This window comes from Nannospalax galili, unplaced genomic scaffold, assembly GCF_000622305.1.
Source record: "Nannospalax galili isolate Female #2095 unplaced genomic scaffold, S.galili_v1.0 scaffold471, whole genome shotgun sequence".
Lineage (NCBI taxonomy): Eukaryota > Metazoa > Chordata > Mammalia > Rodentia > Spalacidae > Nannospalax > Nannospalax galili.
This window is the reverse complement of record NW_008330333.1, coordinates 2084229-2102412: the sequence shown is the minus strand read 5'-3', so window position 1 is coordinate 2102412 and position 18184 is coordinate 2084229. Positions and strand designations below refer to the sequence as shown.

Genomic DNA, 18184 nt, shown 5'->3' with positions numbered 1-18184 from the left:
GGGTGCCAAGACAAGGAATGGGACAGGACCCAGGCTAGGAGAAGAGATGGGTGGGTGAATGATGCTGTGGGAGTCAAGATGCAGAGGGCTCAATTGACTTACCTGGGAGAGAGACCTGCCGGTCGGAGAGAAGTATTTTTTTTTAACTTTAAAAAAAATTATTTATTATTTTTATTTTATGTGTATGTGTATATTGCCTGCATGTATGTGAGTGCACCTGTGTCGTGCAATGCCTGTGGAGGTCAGAAGAAGCTGTCAGATCCCCCTGGGACTGGAGTTACGGACAGTTGTTTGCTGCCATGTGGGTGCTGGGATTCGATCCTGGGTCTTCTGCAAGAACAACCAGTGTTCTTAACCACTGAGCCATCTCTCAAGCCCCACACATGTGCATATTTCAAGAGCTGGAGAGAGATTTGAGCAGAGTTTATATATATAATTTGAGGTTCCTGCTCCCTGCCTTTCTCCTTTCTTGAATTTATAGCCTTGTTCTCTATCTCTGGTCACTCAAACTGTATGTTCTAGCCTGAGTAGTAGGATTGCAGGCTTCTCTATCAGAGGGTTAGCCTCTGTCTTCAGGCAAAACAAAACAAAGGTGAAAATGGGAAATTTACCTGGCACTCTTCTCTTCATCTAAGGATGCCCCCTCTTCATTCTCTGACTGCCTATTTTCCCAGAGTTTATGGTTGTGATCTGTGAGAAGATTGGTCCAAAAGGAGCTATACTCCATTCCCAGATGCAGAAGCTCCAGTATTAACTGAAAAGAAGCCTTAGAGCTTCAGCAGGATTGATGCTACCACTTGACTGCTGAAATGTAGCCAACACAGTCCTCCTGCAACTGCTTTATTATTTTCCCTCTATCAGTACTTCCCAAGTAGAAGGAAAGACAGGCCAACATGCAGGGACAGAATGTTCCCTCTTTTGAGTCTGAGAAGGTTATTGCACACTTGCAGAGAAGAGTCCAATCCACAGAAAAGGAGGGAGTGTACCATTATGAGAGGCACATACAAGGCATCTTCCCTGTTAGGACTTCAAGGTGATGACTACTATGTGGGAGAGAGACTTCACCCCAGATCTATATTTGCCTTCTAAAATCACACTGGTGTTCCCTTAAATTTATAGTGACGTTACTATTTGTTGGAAATCCATAGAAGAATAAAAGAGTCACATTAAAGCAGATTTGATTTCTTGGTTATTAAAATCATTGAATTATCATTTTTCAGGTTTTATCTGCAACCTGTCCATATGACAATAGGTGCACAATCACCCCACTATCTATACCATCTCTCTCAGTAACAACCCGTTAGCTTTTTGGATGGTAATTACTATCAGTGCTCTGGATCACAGGAAGCCATTTCGGAATGTGTTCATTTGAAGCCTCCAAATCAGTATAAGTCCTTTTAGCATTCAGATTTTCTGGCTCCCCAGAAAAGATCATTTTACAGGAAGAAAGGAATACCTTTGCCATCTTCCAATTCTGGATATGCAGAATTTATTTTCAAAAGTAAGGTCTAATGATGTGTGTGGTGATTGTGGTGAATGGCCATGTGTGATTGTGTCTGTAGACACAAAGGACCTTCCCAGAGACACATTTGTTGAAGGGGCACTCAACCAATGCCTATCACATTTTGACTGTCAGAGGCAGCTTTGGTGATGGTTCAGTGAGTGGCATTTGGGTGACTGATTGTGATCTTCTGAGACTGTGATTGTGCTGGGCGTTGATTGTTGATCAATTGTACTGGTTGTGTCTTCCAGCCTGATGAAAGATTATTTTTTCAAGCCGCCCATCAATCAATTCAGCCTGAACTTCCTGGATCAGGAGCTGGAGCGATCCTACAGGACCAGCTACCAGGAAGAGGTGCGTTCTCCTTAGGACCTCGTGACAGAAATCGTTGTTCTCATGGGACACTGTTTTGTGCTTTACCAGGTGACAGAAAAATGAAGGTTAATGTTGATTTCCCACAATAGGGGAAACCTTGTGTTGGAACTGTATGTGAATTTATCTTTGCAAGGGAGAAAATCCCAAGGCTTTCTGTGTTCCCTTATCTTAAAGTCAAGCCCCACTCCCACCAGACCTTTTCCTCCACAGCTGGTGCCTCTAATCCCCTATGGTGACCCCAGCCCTGGAAGGATGCCCAGTCACACCTGCTCTAAGTTTTGGGGTGACACTTCTCTCCTCATAGCTTTGTCACTTCTGTCTCCTGAAATGGGACCAGACAGTCAGGAGGCCTGTACCTCCCACCACAGCATGGGGCTCACATTCCCTCTACTCCATTATCTCCTTAATTAACTCTGTCACCCTTGATCTCTCAGCTCACACATCATTTCCTCTAAGAAAACTCCACTGATCCCAACTGGACTTTAGCTCTCTATGTCATCTTTTCTTATTTGCATATACCCCACATTGGATAGGGATACCCCTATGTGATTTCTGAACCTGATACTTCCTTCCCTAACACTTGACCCTTTGTCTCCATGCTCTCCAGCTACCCAGTACAGCCCACATACCTGATATGTTCAGTGAGGTACTTGAATGGACCTGGAGTCTGGTTGGAGTGCTAGACAGCAAATCCCAGCATTCTTTCCCTTGTCCTCAAACTTGACCTCTCTGAGTGTTCTAGAGCCAAAGTTCACCATCACTTGACCCCAGGACCAAGAGGGTTTTCACTTAGATTCTACTTGATTATTGGGCAGATCTTCATGTCTGCTGTGTTCAAGCCCTGACCCAGGTACTGGAGAGACCATGGTGCATGAGATATGGCCATCCTGTACCTTGCAGGGCTGGAGGCACTGCCCTCTGTCAGCCCCACTGGACAATGAATATCTGTCAACATTACAACCAGAAGTCCTGCATGGACTTGTCTAAATAGCAAGGAGTATTAGGCTTTAGCATTTCTAAAGGGAGTTGGGGAAGTTGGGAAAACTTGGCATTCAGGTGAGCATAAAGGTCCCCACACTGACTTCCCTGCTGCAGCCTTGCCACTTGTCCCCTGTGCCCAAGCCTTAGCTATTTCCCAGAGAGCATGATGATATGTATGTGCCCCTGCAGAGGAGGTCAATGTGGCAGCGTAACCTCAGACTCTCGGGATTTCTTAGGGAACCTCAGAAGTTAGGACCAGGTGCATGATCACTTGAAGAGCTTCTGAGTTCCATGGGGGAGGTGGTCTAGCCCTGTACCCATTTTGCTTGGGCAGGTCCAGGATTGACATCTAGTCTAGCCAGCGCTTAGTCTCCAAGCCCAAGTCACCCCTTTCCCCATCTCCACCAGCTCCTGGAGCCTATTTGAAACTGAGGCAGCAGAGCCAATTTGACCTGAAGGGACTGTGTACTGTACTGAGGGCTGATCACGGGCCTCTCCCTCCCACCTATAGCCCCACCAGCCCTGAGCCCTGCTTGGGGCTGCCAGAAGGTAGCAAAGCACCATCAGCAATGCAATGCTCTTTCCTCCACTGCAGCCCCTGGCTTGATGTTCTACATCTCCATCCTGAGAAGGGCCCAGGGTATACTCTGGAGATAGCTTATCTGGCTGCAGCCTGGCCTGGCTCCTCATTCTCTGTGTTACCCTAGATAGCTACTTGGCCTTGGCCTCCCTCTACACACAGGAAACAGTGGTACTTCCTCCTCTGTGTGCTATGGAGAGCTCTGATTGAGATGATGCCTCTGAAGGGCTGACAGGAGTCTGGAGCTGGTCATGTTTTGGACCTATTAAAGCTGTTTCCTCCCCCTGATTTCTCCAACAGCATGTGTGTGTGTCCTTAGTATTCTTCACAAACTATGCTCTTTTCTGTGCCTGTTCTTCCCCATGGGCATTGTTTTATGTCCACCCCCGTGCCCAGGACCCAGACAGCCCAGAGCAGCACATATGTGAGGATGCTTTTGATAGCAGTTGTGTGTACCTTCTGTATGTGGAAACTCTCTTCTGCTGCTGCTTAAATCCCTGCCTCTCTTGTCATGAAGCCAGCTTTCACATCCCTGAACTTGGGACCCATCCATTCAGTAGAAGCTTCCAGTACCTGTTGCCACTCAGCTGCCTTTACAGATGTGTGCTCGTCGCCTCTCAGACCATAACTCATCTTTCAAATCTGAAATTGTGTTTGAGAGCCTATGGATTTAAAATCTGTTGCTTGTGTGATTCTCGGCAAGTTTCTTAACTTTTCTTTGCCTCAACTTTAAATGGGGCAAAAGGAGATGTTCTACTTAAAGCATGTACCCCGTACCTGATCTGAAGTAGTAGGCGAGCACTCTAAACACTGCTGTCTTGTCCTTCTAAGCCATACTCTCTGGCTATCTGTGACCAGTCAATTCATCCCTGTTCTGTCCTGCTCCAAACAGGTCATAAAGAATTCTCCCGTGAAGACTTTTGCAAGTGCTACCTTCAGCTCCCTCCTGGATGTGTTTCTGTCCACCACAGTGTTCCTGATCCTCTCTGTTACTTGCTTCCTGAAGTATGGGGCCACTGCCACACCTCTCTCATCTGCTGCCCTGGCTGTCTTTGGTGCAAATCTACTGCTGGAGGTGCTGTCTCTAGTAGTGTCCATCAGGTATGTCCCATCACAGGGGTGACTCTTTAGCTCCCTCTTCTGGCTCCACAGTTAATGACACAGGGGCCAGGAGCCTGAAGGAAACAGGACTTTTTCATTTCCTTTTCCTCCCTCCCTGTTTCACCACACCCTCCTTGCAGACACTGGCCTTCCCTCCTCATAGGTGGTACACACTTACTAGAGAGGGTGAATAGGCTGTGTATGCAGATGGGCCTTGGATCTCCTAAATTAGAGATTAAAAGAAGTGGGAAATTCAGAAGCAAGAGAGGGAGGAAGAAATGCATAAGGAGTAGATGATAGCCAGCAGTAGATGAGCAGATGTCTGCTAACCCTAGGAGCCAAACTAACCCAATTGAGGAAGTCATGTCAAACTTCTGATCTTGGAATGGGCAGCACTTAGATATGACCCTAAGAGTGTGAGCAGCAAGATCACAGATAAATTTATGAAGCCTTAAAATTTTTGTGCTACAGAGAATATAATTGAAGCTTGGCATGGTGGTTCACACCTATAATCCCAACACTTGGAAGGTGGAGGCAGGAGGATCAGGACTTCAAAGCCAGCCTTGTCTACTTAGCAAATCTGAGGCCATCTTGGGCTACTTGAGACTCTACCTCAAAACAAACAAACAAACAAACAAACAAACAAACAAAAAAGCATAACATGAAGAGAGAAAACCTACAGAGTGGGAGGCAATTATAGGTCAACAAGAGTCTGATACCTATGGTATATAGAGTTCATACAGCTCAGCAATTAAAAAGCCAATCCATTTGAAATAGAAGACTAAACAGTGCCCAAAGAAACATGTAACTCTTTTATTTCTGAGCAGGTATGGATGCCCAGAGCATTTCACTTACATGAACACCCATTGTAATATGCGCCTGCCCCCTGGCTTCTATGATAGTGGGTTCTTGTACAGTGACCCAGCCCTGTCACACTCAACAGGACAGTACCTCAAGCTAGCTGAGGCCATTAATAATGGGCCTCAGGAACTGGAACTAGGACAGAAATGGGAAGAAGGACCTTGTCTGTGAGTTTCTGCTGCTTCTTTCCAACACCTCAGTGCAGGAAAAAAACAGCTTAGACCTGGCCTTGATACTTCCAGATGCCAAATGTTCTCCCTTTGAGTGGGCTGGCTGGAATACCTGCTTCTTCCCTTTCTTACACACTGTCCTGTAGGTCCATCTCAGCCGCAGAGACTGCCCCCTCCCCTGATTGAAACTGTGTATCTATACTGTCTCCCAAATTCCCTGCCAGGATCAAGCCTGCTGCCCACAGTGAGCAATCCTCCTTAGCTCCCTTACCTCCTATGCTTTCACACTTCACCTCAGTCCAACTCCCACTCCCACAGAAATGGCTTATACGCAAATCCTGCCAGGGTCTACTTCTGTAAACCCCAAACCAAGAATTGCCTTAGCCTCTATATTTTCTTCCTTCCTCCCTACCTTCCTCCCCTTCTCCCTCCCTCTTGTCCACCTGTGGTGGTACTAGAGATTGAACTTAGGGCCTCACACATGCTAAGTAAGCGTTATACCGCTGAGATATATCCTACAGCCCGCTTTCTGCTTTTTATTTTGAGACAAGGTCTCACTAAGTTTTCCAGGTTGGCCTTCAACTCACTATGTAGCCCATGCAAGCCTCAAGCTTTTGATCTTCATGCTTCAGCCTCTAAGATTATAGTCCTGTACTACCACATCTGGCTTTTTTCTCTTTATTCATTTATTTATTTAATGAGCACATAATTGGGCATTTGGGTACCTATAATCTCAGCCATTTGGGAGGTTGAGGCGGAAGGATCAAGAATTAAAGGTCCTCCTTGGCAGCATACCAAATTTGAGGTCAGTCTGAGCTATGTAAGACCTTGTCTCAGAAAATCAAAAGTCACAAATAAAATGTTGTGTTGTGATCATGCACATGCAGTAAACTCACTCACTGAGGGTGTAGAATTCAGGGGCTAGGAATGTATGTAGTCCAATTCCTCGGCATTCGGCCTAAGAGAAGTTCTGTGAGTCTAGATCCCAAGATGATACCCCCTCAGGGTATTCATTTGTGGTGTCAAGATCCTGGGTTCAGTCCCTATCACTGCCTTTTTTTAAAGTGTAGAAATAAGTGAATTTTAGTAAATTTAATTTTAAAATATTTCTGTCACCCCAAAAGAAACTCTGTGCCCACATATAATCACTCCCCAACAGCCTCTCTACGCATCTGCCTAATGTGAGGCCTGCAGTTCTTGTTCTGTATTTTTACTATAACTTGTTAATTATTGTTCCCTGTTCCTTTCTACCCTGTTCCCTGCCTAAATAATCTAGGCCTACCTGAGCTTAGCTGCAGAGGGCTGTTCCTACCTGCATACTCCATAAAAGTCTGGTGAGCCAGGCGGCCACTTTGCTCCTATGTGAACATTGCAGAATCACATTTCTCAAAGGCTAGAAGAGGCTGGGATCTCAGATCAGAAAGATGCACACTGCGGGTTATGTAGCACCCCAGGGGAGACAATTCTTGGGCTTTCCCAAAAGGTTTTCCACACCTTGACTCAGAGCCTCCTTTCTCTATTCCAGCCTCAGGTAAAGCACCAAGACCACTGGTCTTGTCTTCAGAATTCTGTGCTCTTTGGGACTGTCATGAAGAGCACCCAGTGTTTCATCTCCTGCCTGGGGCTCAGCTTCCTCTATCTTCCTTCCTAGGACTTCTGGGTCTTGCCTGTGAATACAGCTGTGGTTTTTCTTGGTTATATTCCAAGGCCTTTGTTTTCCTTTAGATTTTAGGAAGCCAGAGTAGCCCGTGATATTAAAATGGTACTTGAATCTGTGTGGGTAACGGCTGGAGGTAGGAAATTCCTAGTAGTGCTAAGCACAGCTAATGCAGCTATTCAGGGTTGAAAGCCAAAGGTGCCAGTTGTGGGCATGTGTGAGAGGCTCATGCCACTGAATCACCACAGTGGCTCCTGACCAGAGGCAAAAGGAGTGAGCCTATCTACATTCCTGGGCATTGGGCCTAGGAGAAGTTCTGAGTCTGGATCCCAAGATGACAGCCCCCTTAGGGTATTCTCCTCCACCATCTACTGCTGGCCCTGCCCTTACCCAGGGAGCCTCTTGCTCAGCCAAGACCTGCCCTTTCCTCATGGAAGTTCTCAGCCTACACTCTCAACTTCTATTCTTCATAGAAGAATTTTACCACATTGTTATCATTGTCTTAAGATGTAGCCCACCCAGACACAAGAGAAGTCATAGAATGCTGTCTCTGAAACGTGAAGGAGAGATTAAGGAACTGAAAACACGGAGTGCTTCACCTTGCCTAATACTAGGGCACCCCTTCCTGGGAAATAATAAAATGTCCCGTCTTCTGTTTTGCCTATAATCTAGGCTGTAAATATGGCATCTGGACACACAGGGGTAGAGTTCGTGGTCTCAGCTGGCTTGAACTATATTCAGGTGTGTGACCTGACTTCCAGAAAGGCTGAATGGCCCTTAATGTCCCAAACGAAATGAATTTGATTGGCTTGGAGGGGAGTTAACACCTCTGAAAACTCCTGCTTGTGCACAGAACGCTGTGAGGCTCTGGGATGTTATCATCAAACTTCACAATTCTGTGGCTTCCACGGGGCATGTAGCAGTTTTGTGGGTCGCTGGTGTAGCAAGGGAAGAGCTTTACTGTGTGATCCTGGACTGTGCCTGGCAGGGTATTTCTATCCCTGGTTCCTAGGCACTGAATGCTAACAGCAGCCCTTCACCATTATGGCCACCAAAAGGCCCCACAGAACATGTCAAAAAGGCCCCAGTCAGGACCTCCCAACCCATAGTAGACTCTACTTTTCTTTCAAGCTCCTTTGCACACACAGAGGTATAAATTTGGCTTTTGATAAGCACGTTTTGCCAAAATGCAGCAGATAACCTTGCAGTTGGGTATGCTGAACTGAATGAAACTAGTTCACTTACCTGTTGACAAGTGTGAGGGGCCTGTAGTCTGTTGCCCCTGCCATAGGGCAGTTGCAGGCATGAAGGACCTAGCATCTACTCCTTCTCCCCTCCCCTCCATGTCCTAGGATGGTGTTCTTCCTGGAGGATGTCATGACATGCACAAAGCGGTTGCTGGAATGGATCGCTGGCTGGCTCCCTCGCCACTGCATCGGGGCCATCCTGGTGTCCCTACCTGCCTTGGCTGTCTACTCTCACATCACCTCCGAGTTTGAGACGAACATACAAGTAAGTTGTAGCAGACTGTCTTCTCTCTATGCTCTCTAGACTTCTTAACCTCCTTTCTTTAATCCCAAACTTTGGGATTACTTGGACAGTGTCTTAAATACAAGTCCTTAAAGAGGTGCACTCTGTTATTGCCTTCAGCCTTTCTCTTAAAACACAAAACATGAGCTAGGCATGGTGGTGTACACTTGTGTCCTGGTACTTGGAAGGTGGAGGCAGGAGGATGATGAGTTCAAGGTCGTCCTTAGGTGTATAGAGTTTGAGACCAGCCTGGGATACACAACAACTTATCTTAAAATACACAACAACAACAACAACCCAAAAAACACATAGTGTCACTGGCTCTGCTGAAAGATTCCCCAGTGGGCACAAGGCCTTTCCAACTTCACTCAGTACTCACCAAATTCAGATCAGTTACAGATGATCCCTGACTTCCCATAGTTCAAACTTTCAACTTGTTGACTTCAAGGGAGTGCAAAAGTTTTCACATATGACAATTCTGATTTCAGTTTCATCCTTCTCAGCTTTTTGGATAGGATTGCATGTAGTAGCTGATTTTTTTTTTTGGTCTTTTTGAGACAGGGTCTCCCTGTAGCCCCAGCTGTCCTGGAACTCACTTATGTAGATCAGGCTGGCCTCGAACTCACAAAGATCCACCTGCCTCTGCCTCCCAAGAGCTAGGATTAAAGGCATGTGCCACCATGCCCAACTAGTAGCTGATTTTTACTTTTAGAGCTCAATAAGTAATATCAGATAGTCAACAGGCTTCATATTGGATGACTTTGCCCAATTATGGGCTCATGCAGATGTTCTGAACATGGCTAAGCTAAGCTAGAACAAGCTATTATGTTTGGAAGATTATGGGTATTAAAATCATTTTTTGTTTTATAATAATTTTCATTTGTTACTTAAAAATTTTATTGGATGTTGGGGATCAAACCAAAGACTATGCATATACTAGGCAAGCTCCACTGAGCCACATCCCTGGCCTGATAGTGCCCATTTGTGTAGAGCTTGTAGGGATGGAACCCCATAGTAGTTTGAACGTTTGTACTTCACCTCATGCTTTACAAAGAAGCTTCTGTCCCATGTTTCCAAATGATACAAGACAGTGTGCCAATGTGCTAAAGTCACTGATGGTTACCTGGATCAGCTGCTGCTGCTCTAGGAAGAAACTTTTTTATTCTTGGTCTTTTTGAGACAGCGTTTCCCTGTAGTCCCAGCTGGCCTGGAACTCACTATGTAGACCAGGCTGGCCCTGAACTAACAGAGATCCACCTGCCACTGCCTCTTGAGTGCTGGGATTAAAGGCATGCACCATCATGCCTAGGACTAGGAAGAAACTTTTAAGTTGAATTCCATAAAGAATAAGCTAATGTTATTCTGGAAAACGTTGTTTCTCAGCCTTTAAGCTAAGATTGACTGTAGTATGCATAAGCATAATACCAGAGCAGGCTGATTGCATCTAGTGCTTTAACTTCAAATTACATCTCAGTGGCTTATAGCAAAGGACCTAAAGGAAGCATTTGGAAGGTGACCCATCCATCTCTCAGTGATAGGGCCCCAGTGGACAGCCTCCCTTTCTACCAAAGTGATGTATGCCATTTCCACACACCTGAAGGAACATCCTCCTGCCTGTGTAAACTTGTAAACTGAAGTGTTGTGCCATGAGACAGATTTGTGGTATATCCTTGAAACAAACTGGCACATAGGCTGTTCCATAGTGTATTAGTTATTTTTTGTCACCATGACCAAATACCTGATTAGAAGCACTTTAGGGAGAAGGATTGATTCTGACTCATGGCTTAAGGGTACAGTATGTTGTGGCAGGGAAGGCATGGCTGCAGGTGGCTGTTTGTGGAAACGGAACTCTTCACCTCCTCAACAGCTTGGCAGAACAGGAAGAAGAGATGGGCTAGGAAGCAAGCCAGCTATGTAACCTGTTCAAGGCCTTGCTCTCCTGAGATCCACTTCCTCTAGTTAGGCTCTACTTCCTAAGGTTTTACAGCTTCCCAAAACAGTACTCCTAACTGGGGACCAAGTACTCAAACACATTAGCCAATGGGGAACGTTTTACATTCCAACCATAGTGAGTGGTATCAGTGATGCTTGATATTAAACAGAAGCATGGGTGAGTGGGCACGTCCCCTGGTCCTTGACGTCAGGTAGGTTGGGGGCAGCATATGGAGAAGATGGGACAGGCTGTCCTAATGCTAGCTTCTCTTGCAGTTCACCATGTTCACTGGTTCTGCTGTGTTGGTGGCGGTTGTGCACTACTGTAACTTCTGCCAACTTAGCTCCTGGATGAGGTCTTCCCTTGCCACCATTGTGGGGGCTGGGCCACTGCTTCTGTTCTACATCTCCCCATGCCCAGACAGGTATGTGACTGGTCCCTCACCTCACAACTCCTTGCCTAAATCACTTAAGGATCAGCAACACTTCATGTTAGCACTGGCTCCCACCTTACTGACAGATGTTTTCCATCATTACTTGATACAGCTTCCAATACACATAATATCCAAATAGTACTGGCTGGGGATGTGGCTTAGTAGTAAAATGCCTGTCTGGCTTGCAAAGACCCTTAGTTCAATCCTCAGCACTGCCAAAAACCAACCAAAAAGTAATAAAGTGCCCTAAGAATAATATGCAAAAGAAAAATCATTTATAATAACATGCTACAGGTTGAGCATCCTTAACCTGAAAACCTCAAATCTGAAGTGCTAGAAAATCTAAAATTTTGGGGCACAGACAATGATGCTAGTGCCAGAAGTCTGATAATTCAGTGTACACAAGCTTTACTTCATGCATAACATTATTTAAAATATTATATAAAATTACCTTCAGCCTGTGTATAATATGGATATATGAAGCATGAATGAACTTTGTGTTTAATTTGGCTCCGCTCCCCAAATACCTACATCATTGTGTTTGTGCACATATTCCAGGATTCCACAATACTTCTGATCCCAAGCATTTTGGATATGGGAACTCAATCTGTATATATTTGAATACAGACATCTGTGGGTTCTACCTCTGTAAGACACAGTGCAGTAGGCTGCTCAAACTTCCTTGTATGAATAAGTTGGAATCTAAGAAAGTAAGACCTAAGGCTGTCTCACAGGAAAGAGTCAAAATGATGAAAGAGCAGAGAGAAAACCAGGCATGGGTGGTACAGGCCTCTAATCCAAGCACTCAGGAGACTGAGGCAGAGGGATGTCAAGTTTGCCAGCCTGAGCTACAAAGCAAGACTCTGTCTCAAAAAACTAGGCAAGCCTGACTTGGTAATACATGCCCATAATCCCACCACTTGGAAAGCAAAGGTGGAAGAATCAGGAGTTCAGTGTTGGGTCTGAGGCCTTCTAGGCTACATGAGCCCCTGCCTGAGAGGTATAGGGACAACTATACTGCTAACAAATGCTAAAGAGTAGAAAGGGTGGTATGGACAAAGAAATGGGGGTCATACAATGGACCTCTGGGAACAGAATCAGTTCTCATTGCTCTACAAAATGAGAGGGACATTTAAAATACCCTGTAAGAACTAGACATGGTATCTCACACCTGTAATCCTAGCATGGTAGATATAGGAGGACAGTAAGTGTGAGGCCAGCCTGGGGTATAGAGTCAGATCCGATCTCAATCCAGCAAGCAATCACAAAATAAAATGCCCTGTATGGATGAAGGCCGTTGAGATTCCTCTCTCTTATGGGCTCTACCAGTTACATAATATTTGGTTCTTAGTTTGTTAAAATGTATCTCAAATTGCCTGTTATACACCAACAATCAGCTTTGTAGCTTTTAAGCTTTGTCAGCTAAATATGTAGTTGGAAATACAATAAAAACTTGGATAGCAGAATGCACACAGTTAGTACTTTATTTAATCATTTCATGATGTCTTAAACCCACTAAGCTTCTGTTTGTATAACAAACACCTAAATATCAGGCTTTTTCTTAAACTTATAAAGGTGCTTCCCAGGAGCACTGGATAACCACCTGTCCATAATTACATTGGGATTAGGTGAGCAGGTTGTTTTAAAGTTGCAAGGGACATTTCTTCATTATGCTTTGCAAGACATCTAACATTCCTGCTCCCTAAGTTGTTATCACTACTGGAGTCCCCACAATTCCCAGGTACTCCCTTGGTAGTGGCGTTACTGTCATCGAGAACCGCTTCTTTAGTGATTACATCAGTAGTATCAGATGTAATCACTATAGTATGTTTTGAGGTAATTGCAGAGCAGTGGTCAATAATGGACAAAGTACCATCCTCAGTTTCCTTTCTATATCAATAACGATGTGAAACATATTACTATTCTCTGCAGACCAAGATCAAAAAAGGAATTTAAAGTATATCTGAAAGGAAGATATGATGAATAGGTAGATTATAGTGAGTGGAATGAGACCTCCTTCTATCTTTGTGGGCCATCAGAGTTTGTTACAAAGCTTTGTGCCAAGAGTTTAAAATTCATCAACCAGCCTTTAACCTCAGACCTGAAACAGATGCCTCATAAGCCATTCACGGTGACATTTAGTCACGGGTTTTGACTTCTCTGCTTGGATCCAGAAAGACAAATTGTGGGCCTCCCATTGATCATCCTGCCTACAATCCAAACTGTAGATCTTGAGGTGGAACTGGTGGATGAAACTCCTCTTGGCCAGGGCCTCTTCTACATGGAAGATCCTCTGGGCCCACCACCCACTCCCAGTTGTCACTGGGCCTTGCCAGGGCAGGGTGCCTGTTTGGTGGTAAACAAAAGTCTCAACTCAGCTTTTACAAAAAAGAAGGGAACTTCAGAGAACTGAAGCTGTCCAGCATTGGCAGGATACAGGTATGAAGAAAGAGATGGATGCATGAATTGTATAGTTCGTTTACTTGGTGTTCCAAAAGGAAAAGTTATTTAAAATCTCCTTGGGCTGCTTTCTATAATATCGCCTTTGCTTTCTATAATATTTTCTGCGTTTTCATTCCAGTTCCATAGTAATGTCAGCCCTGGATACAGCACAGAATTTCAGGTAAGCTTTCAGCATGGGGCTTGTAGCTGAATAGAGAGCAACCATCTTAGCACTGTTAATTTCTAAGTCTCCCCAAATAAACTGTAGAGCATACATATCTTAAAAGAGGAAATGTGTATGTGTAAATGTTTATGTGAGTGGGGTAACTACTTGTTGAAATATCAGACCATAGTTATAGCTTACTGGGAAAGTAAATGATTACTAAGACATATGTTAGAGTCAATTTAATTATATGTGAGACTTTAACATGTTAGAGAGGAAATCTTACAAATCAATGGAAAATATTTTATCCTCTGAAATATTTTGACTCAGGGCCAGCCAGATGACTTAGCAGTTAAAGGTATTTGCTATGTAAGTGTAACAACCTGAGTTCAATCCCCAGAATCCATGTAAAAATAAATGGAGAAAACCAGATGTGGGGGATCACATCTTTAATCCCAGCACTCAGGAGGTAGAAGTAAGTGGAGCTCTGTGAGTTTGAGACCAGCTTGGTCTATATAGCAAGTTCCAAGTCAACCAGGACTACATGGTGAAACTCTGTCTCAAAAAAAAGAGAAAAAAAGTGGAGCGAACCAACTCTAGAGAGTTGTCCTCCTCTGTCCTCTATACATCATGCATCATGGCATGCACCCCTACACATGTCATGTACAAACACAATAACAAATAAGTAAATAACTTAAAATATTTTATATATCTGACTAGAAATTTGAAATAATACATACTCAAAATTTTAAATTAAATATTTGACCCTTGCTTTACTATAAACATAAAAATAAATTCTAAATAAATTGATGGCTCAAAAATAAAAATTATGTGTTCTGTGCATACACATACCTGCAGCCACACGTACACATATGGAAATACATGCATATACATATACCACAAAATAAAAATATACTATAAAATCTAGAAAAATAGTAATTTTCAAGCCTCTTAAGACAGATGATTTTCCAGTCTTACAATAAATAGGCTCACAAAGAAAAGACTGAGTGACAAATCAGAGAGGAAAGAAAACCAAAGCAGACAGAAAACTTATGGAATTATTACATAAAGAGCTAATTAAGGTTTATGCAAATGAAAGTCAGAAAAACCACAAGAGCTTGCCAAAGAGGAGATATGGGTAGAAGATACATATCACATATTCAGCCGCCATTTTTTCCTGGTACTGGAAATCAAACCCAGAGCCTTACACATGGTATACAAGTACTCTACCACTGAGCTACATTATCTGATTTAATTGGGCTTTCAAGAAGTAGTAATATGAAACAAACCATGGCAACTCACACCTGTAATCCCAGAACTTTGAAGGCTAAGGCAAGAGGATCGCTGTGAGTTTGAGGCCAGCCTGGGTTATATATGTCCATCACTGAAATACCTCAAATGTTAACAGATATGTCATGTCTTGCTGATAAGAACATCAAGTGGCCTTTGTTTTCTGTTTTTTTTTTTTTATTTTTCTGTTTTAAAAATCCTTCCATAGCCAGGGGTGGCGGCGCACACCTGTAGTCCCAGCACTTGGGAGGCAGAGGCAGGCAGATCTCTGTGAGTTCAAGACCAGCCTGGTCTACATAGTGAGTTCCAGGACAGCTGGGGCTACAGGGAGACCCTGTCTCAAAAAGACAAAAAGAAAAAAAAATCCTTCCTTCGCATGGTAATAGATTATAGTGTATTTAACTTCCACGTATGGTTTAATGCCCCAGTATTCAGCCAGTTGATGTTTACATTTTCCTCTTTTGATGAGGTATGGGGGCTCAGGCCTATAATCTCAGCTACTCAGGAGGCTAAGAGAAGAGAATCACAGATTCAAAGTCTGCTTGGGCCAGCCTGAGCAACTTAGTGAGACCTTATCTCAAAATGGAAATGAAAAACAAAAGAGCTGGGGGTAGCTCACTGGCAGAGTGCTTGCCTAACAAGGTTCTTGACAACAAAAGAGCTGGGGGTAGCTCACTGGCAGAGTGCTTGCCTAACAAGGTTCTTGATTCACACACACACACACACACACACACACACACACACACACACACACATCCCGTTTTGAAACTGACCTTTGCCATTTGAATTTAGGATTTGGATTGGTCATCTTTACCTTAGAATAAGAACTGTTGAGTGTAGTAGCACATGCCTGTAATCCCAGCACCTGGGAGGTAGAGGCAGGAGGATCTAGAGTTCGAAGTCATCTTTGGCTACATAGTAAATTAGTTCCAAGCCAGACTGAGCCATCTTGATAAAACAAAAGGGGGTAGGGGCGACAAAATGGCTCAGCACTTACTGTGAGAGAACTGACTCCACAAAGCTAGCTGTCCTCTGACTTCCACATGGGCACCGTGGAATGTGCACGCCCATACTTGTTCATTTCACACACACAATAATAATAATTTTTAAGGTAGGGGCTGATGAGGTGACTCAGTGTATAAAGACACTTGCTGCCAAGCCTGATCACCTGAGTGAGCCCATGAAACCACGTGGAACAATGAGAAAACTCAAGCCCACAAGTTGTCCCTTGACTTCCACATACGCACCATGGCGTGTACATACACACACATGCACACGCACAATAAATAACTGTAAAATCAAAAAATAAAATGAAAACAATGGGGCTTAGAGAGATGGCTCATCAGTTAAGACTGCCTACTGCTCTTGCAGAGGACCTGAATTCCCTTTCCAGCACCCATGTTGGGCAGCTCACAACCACCTGTAACTTCAACTCCTGGGGCTCCAATACCATCTTCTGTCCTCCAACTGCACAATGCACATTGCACTCACATGCACATACCTACAGACACATACATGTAACATTTTTTAAAAATTTGCCGGGTATGGTGGCACATACCTTTAATCCCAGTACTCAAGAGGCAGAGGCATACTGATCCCTGTGAGATCAAGGACAGCCTTGCCTACATAGCAAATTCCAGGCCAGTCAATGTCATAGTGAAACCCTTTCTTAAAAAATACATAAATCAATATAATACAATAAAATTAATTTATTATTATTTTTATTTTATGTATATGAGTGTTTTGCCTGCATGTATGTAAATGTACCATGTACAATGCAATGCCTGCAGAGGCCAGAAGAGGGTGTCAGATCCCCTGGAACTGGAGTTACAGGTGGTCCCCAGTTGCCATGTGGGTGCTGGGAATCTAACCTGAGTCCTCTGGAGAAACAGCAAGCATTCTTAACTGCTGAGCCATCTCTCCAGCCCCCAAACTAATTAATTTTTTAAAACCAAAACTAGCTGGGCATAGAGGCAGGCAGATCTCTGTGAGTTCAAGGCCAGCCTGGTCTATATAGTGAGTTCCAGGACAGCTGGGGCTACAGAGAGACCCTGTCTCAGAAAGAACAACAACAAAAAAAAAAACTAATATGGGAAGAACTGCAAGTCATAGGCGGAAGCGAATCCATCCTGCTTGTTACAGGTGTTTCTCATAGTTCATCAGCCCCCTTGGGTGCAAATGTCAATGCTGTGTGTTCAAGGTTCTTCTCCATCCAGCCAGAGGTGAAAGCCAGCAGTGTCCCCCAACCTATAACAGTTTGACTTAGATTTTTGTACTTTATGGTAAAACCCATGCAGCAATTCTTATTTTCACTTTCAGTGCAATATTCAATAAGTTACATGAGATAGCACTTTATTATAAAATAGACTTTGTGTTAGATTATTTTGCCCAACTTGGGCTAACAGGAATGTTCTAAGCACATTTAAGGTGTGCTAGGCTAAGCCATAATGCTTAACAGTGGCTTTATCAAGACATAACTCCATCATAGAGCCAGTGGCCTTTTGTGATCTATTTCCTTTCCTGCCTCTGTCTAGAGGAGACCAGCCTGTGTCCATTTTCACTGAGCTGTGCTTTGCACTTTGGCTTCAGTATAGCAGGAGATGTTTCCAGACAAGCTAGATGTCATGGTGTACACTTGTAATTCCAGCCTTCAGGAAAGTGAGGCAGGAGGATTACTGCAAATACAGGGTAGGAGGGAGACAGAGACAGAGAGACAGATTGTGGAAACACAGGTACTGTCATTTCTTTCTCCCACAGAGATTTAACCTCCTTTTACCATTCAAATGATGTTAAACCCTAATAAACCTACTAGAGGGCCATTCCTCAGTGCCACCACTTTGAGGAAAGGAAAAGGAAATTTAGCCCCTGACTGAGCAAACTGCTCACAAGAAGAGGGAGCTGGCTTCTTCCTAGCCCACACCCTCTGCCCACTCTGCTTAAAAGCCATCCAGAGGGGCTGGAGAAATTGCTTAGCAGTTAAGAACACTGTTCTTGCAGAAGACCCAGGTTCGAATCCCAGCACCCACATGGCAGCTAACAACTGTCTGTAACTCCATTTCCAGGGGATTCAACTGCCTCTTTTGTCCTCTGCGAGCATTGCACGACACGGGTGCACTTACCTATACTGCAGGCGATACCTGCATACATATAAAATAAAAATAATAAAA

At 44.0% G+C, this 18184-nt stretch overlaps 1 protein-coding gene across 2 annotated transcripts in view; it reads left to right on the top strand.

Moving 5' to 3' along the window:
• The window catches only part of Adcy9 (adenylate cyclase 9), a 161251-nt gene that overhangs the window by 137243 nt on the left and 5824 nt on the right, over positions 1-18184 (top strand). For both annotated transcript variants that reach the window (XM_008846235.2, XM_008846225.2), the window contains exons 6-10: positions 1753-1855; positions 4330-4538; positions 8579-8738; positions 10965-11113; positions 13704-13745. In XM_008846235.2, coding sequence (XP_008844457.1) covers positions 1753-1855; positions 4330-4538; positions 8579-8738; positions 10965-11113; positions 13704-13745 — 663 coding nt within the window. The remainder of the gene's footprint in view (positions 1-1752; positions 1856-4329; positions 4539-8578; positions 8739-10964; positions 11114-13703; positions 13746-18184) is intronic.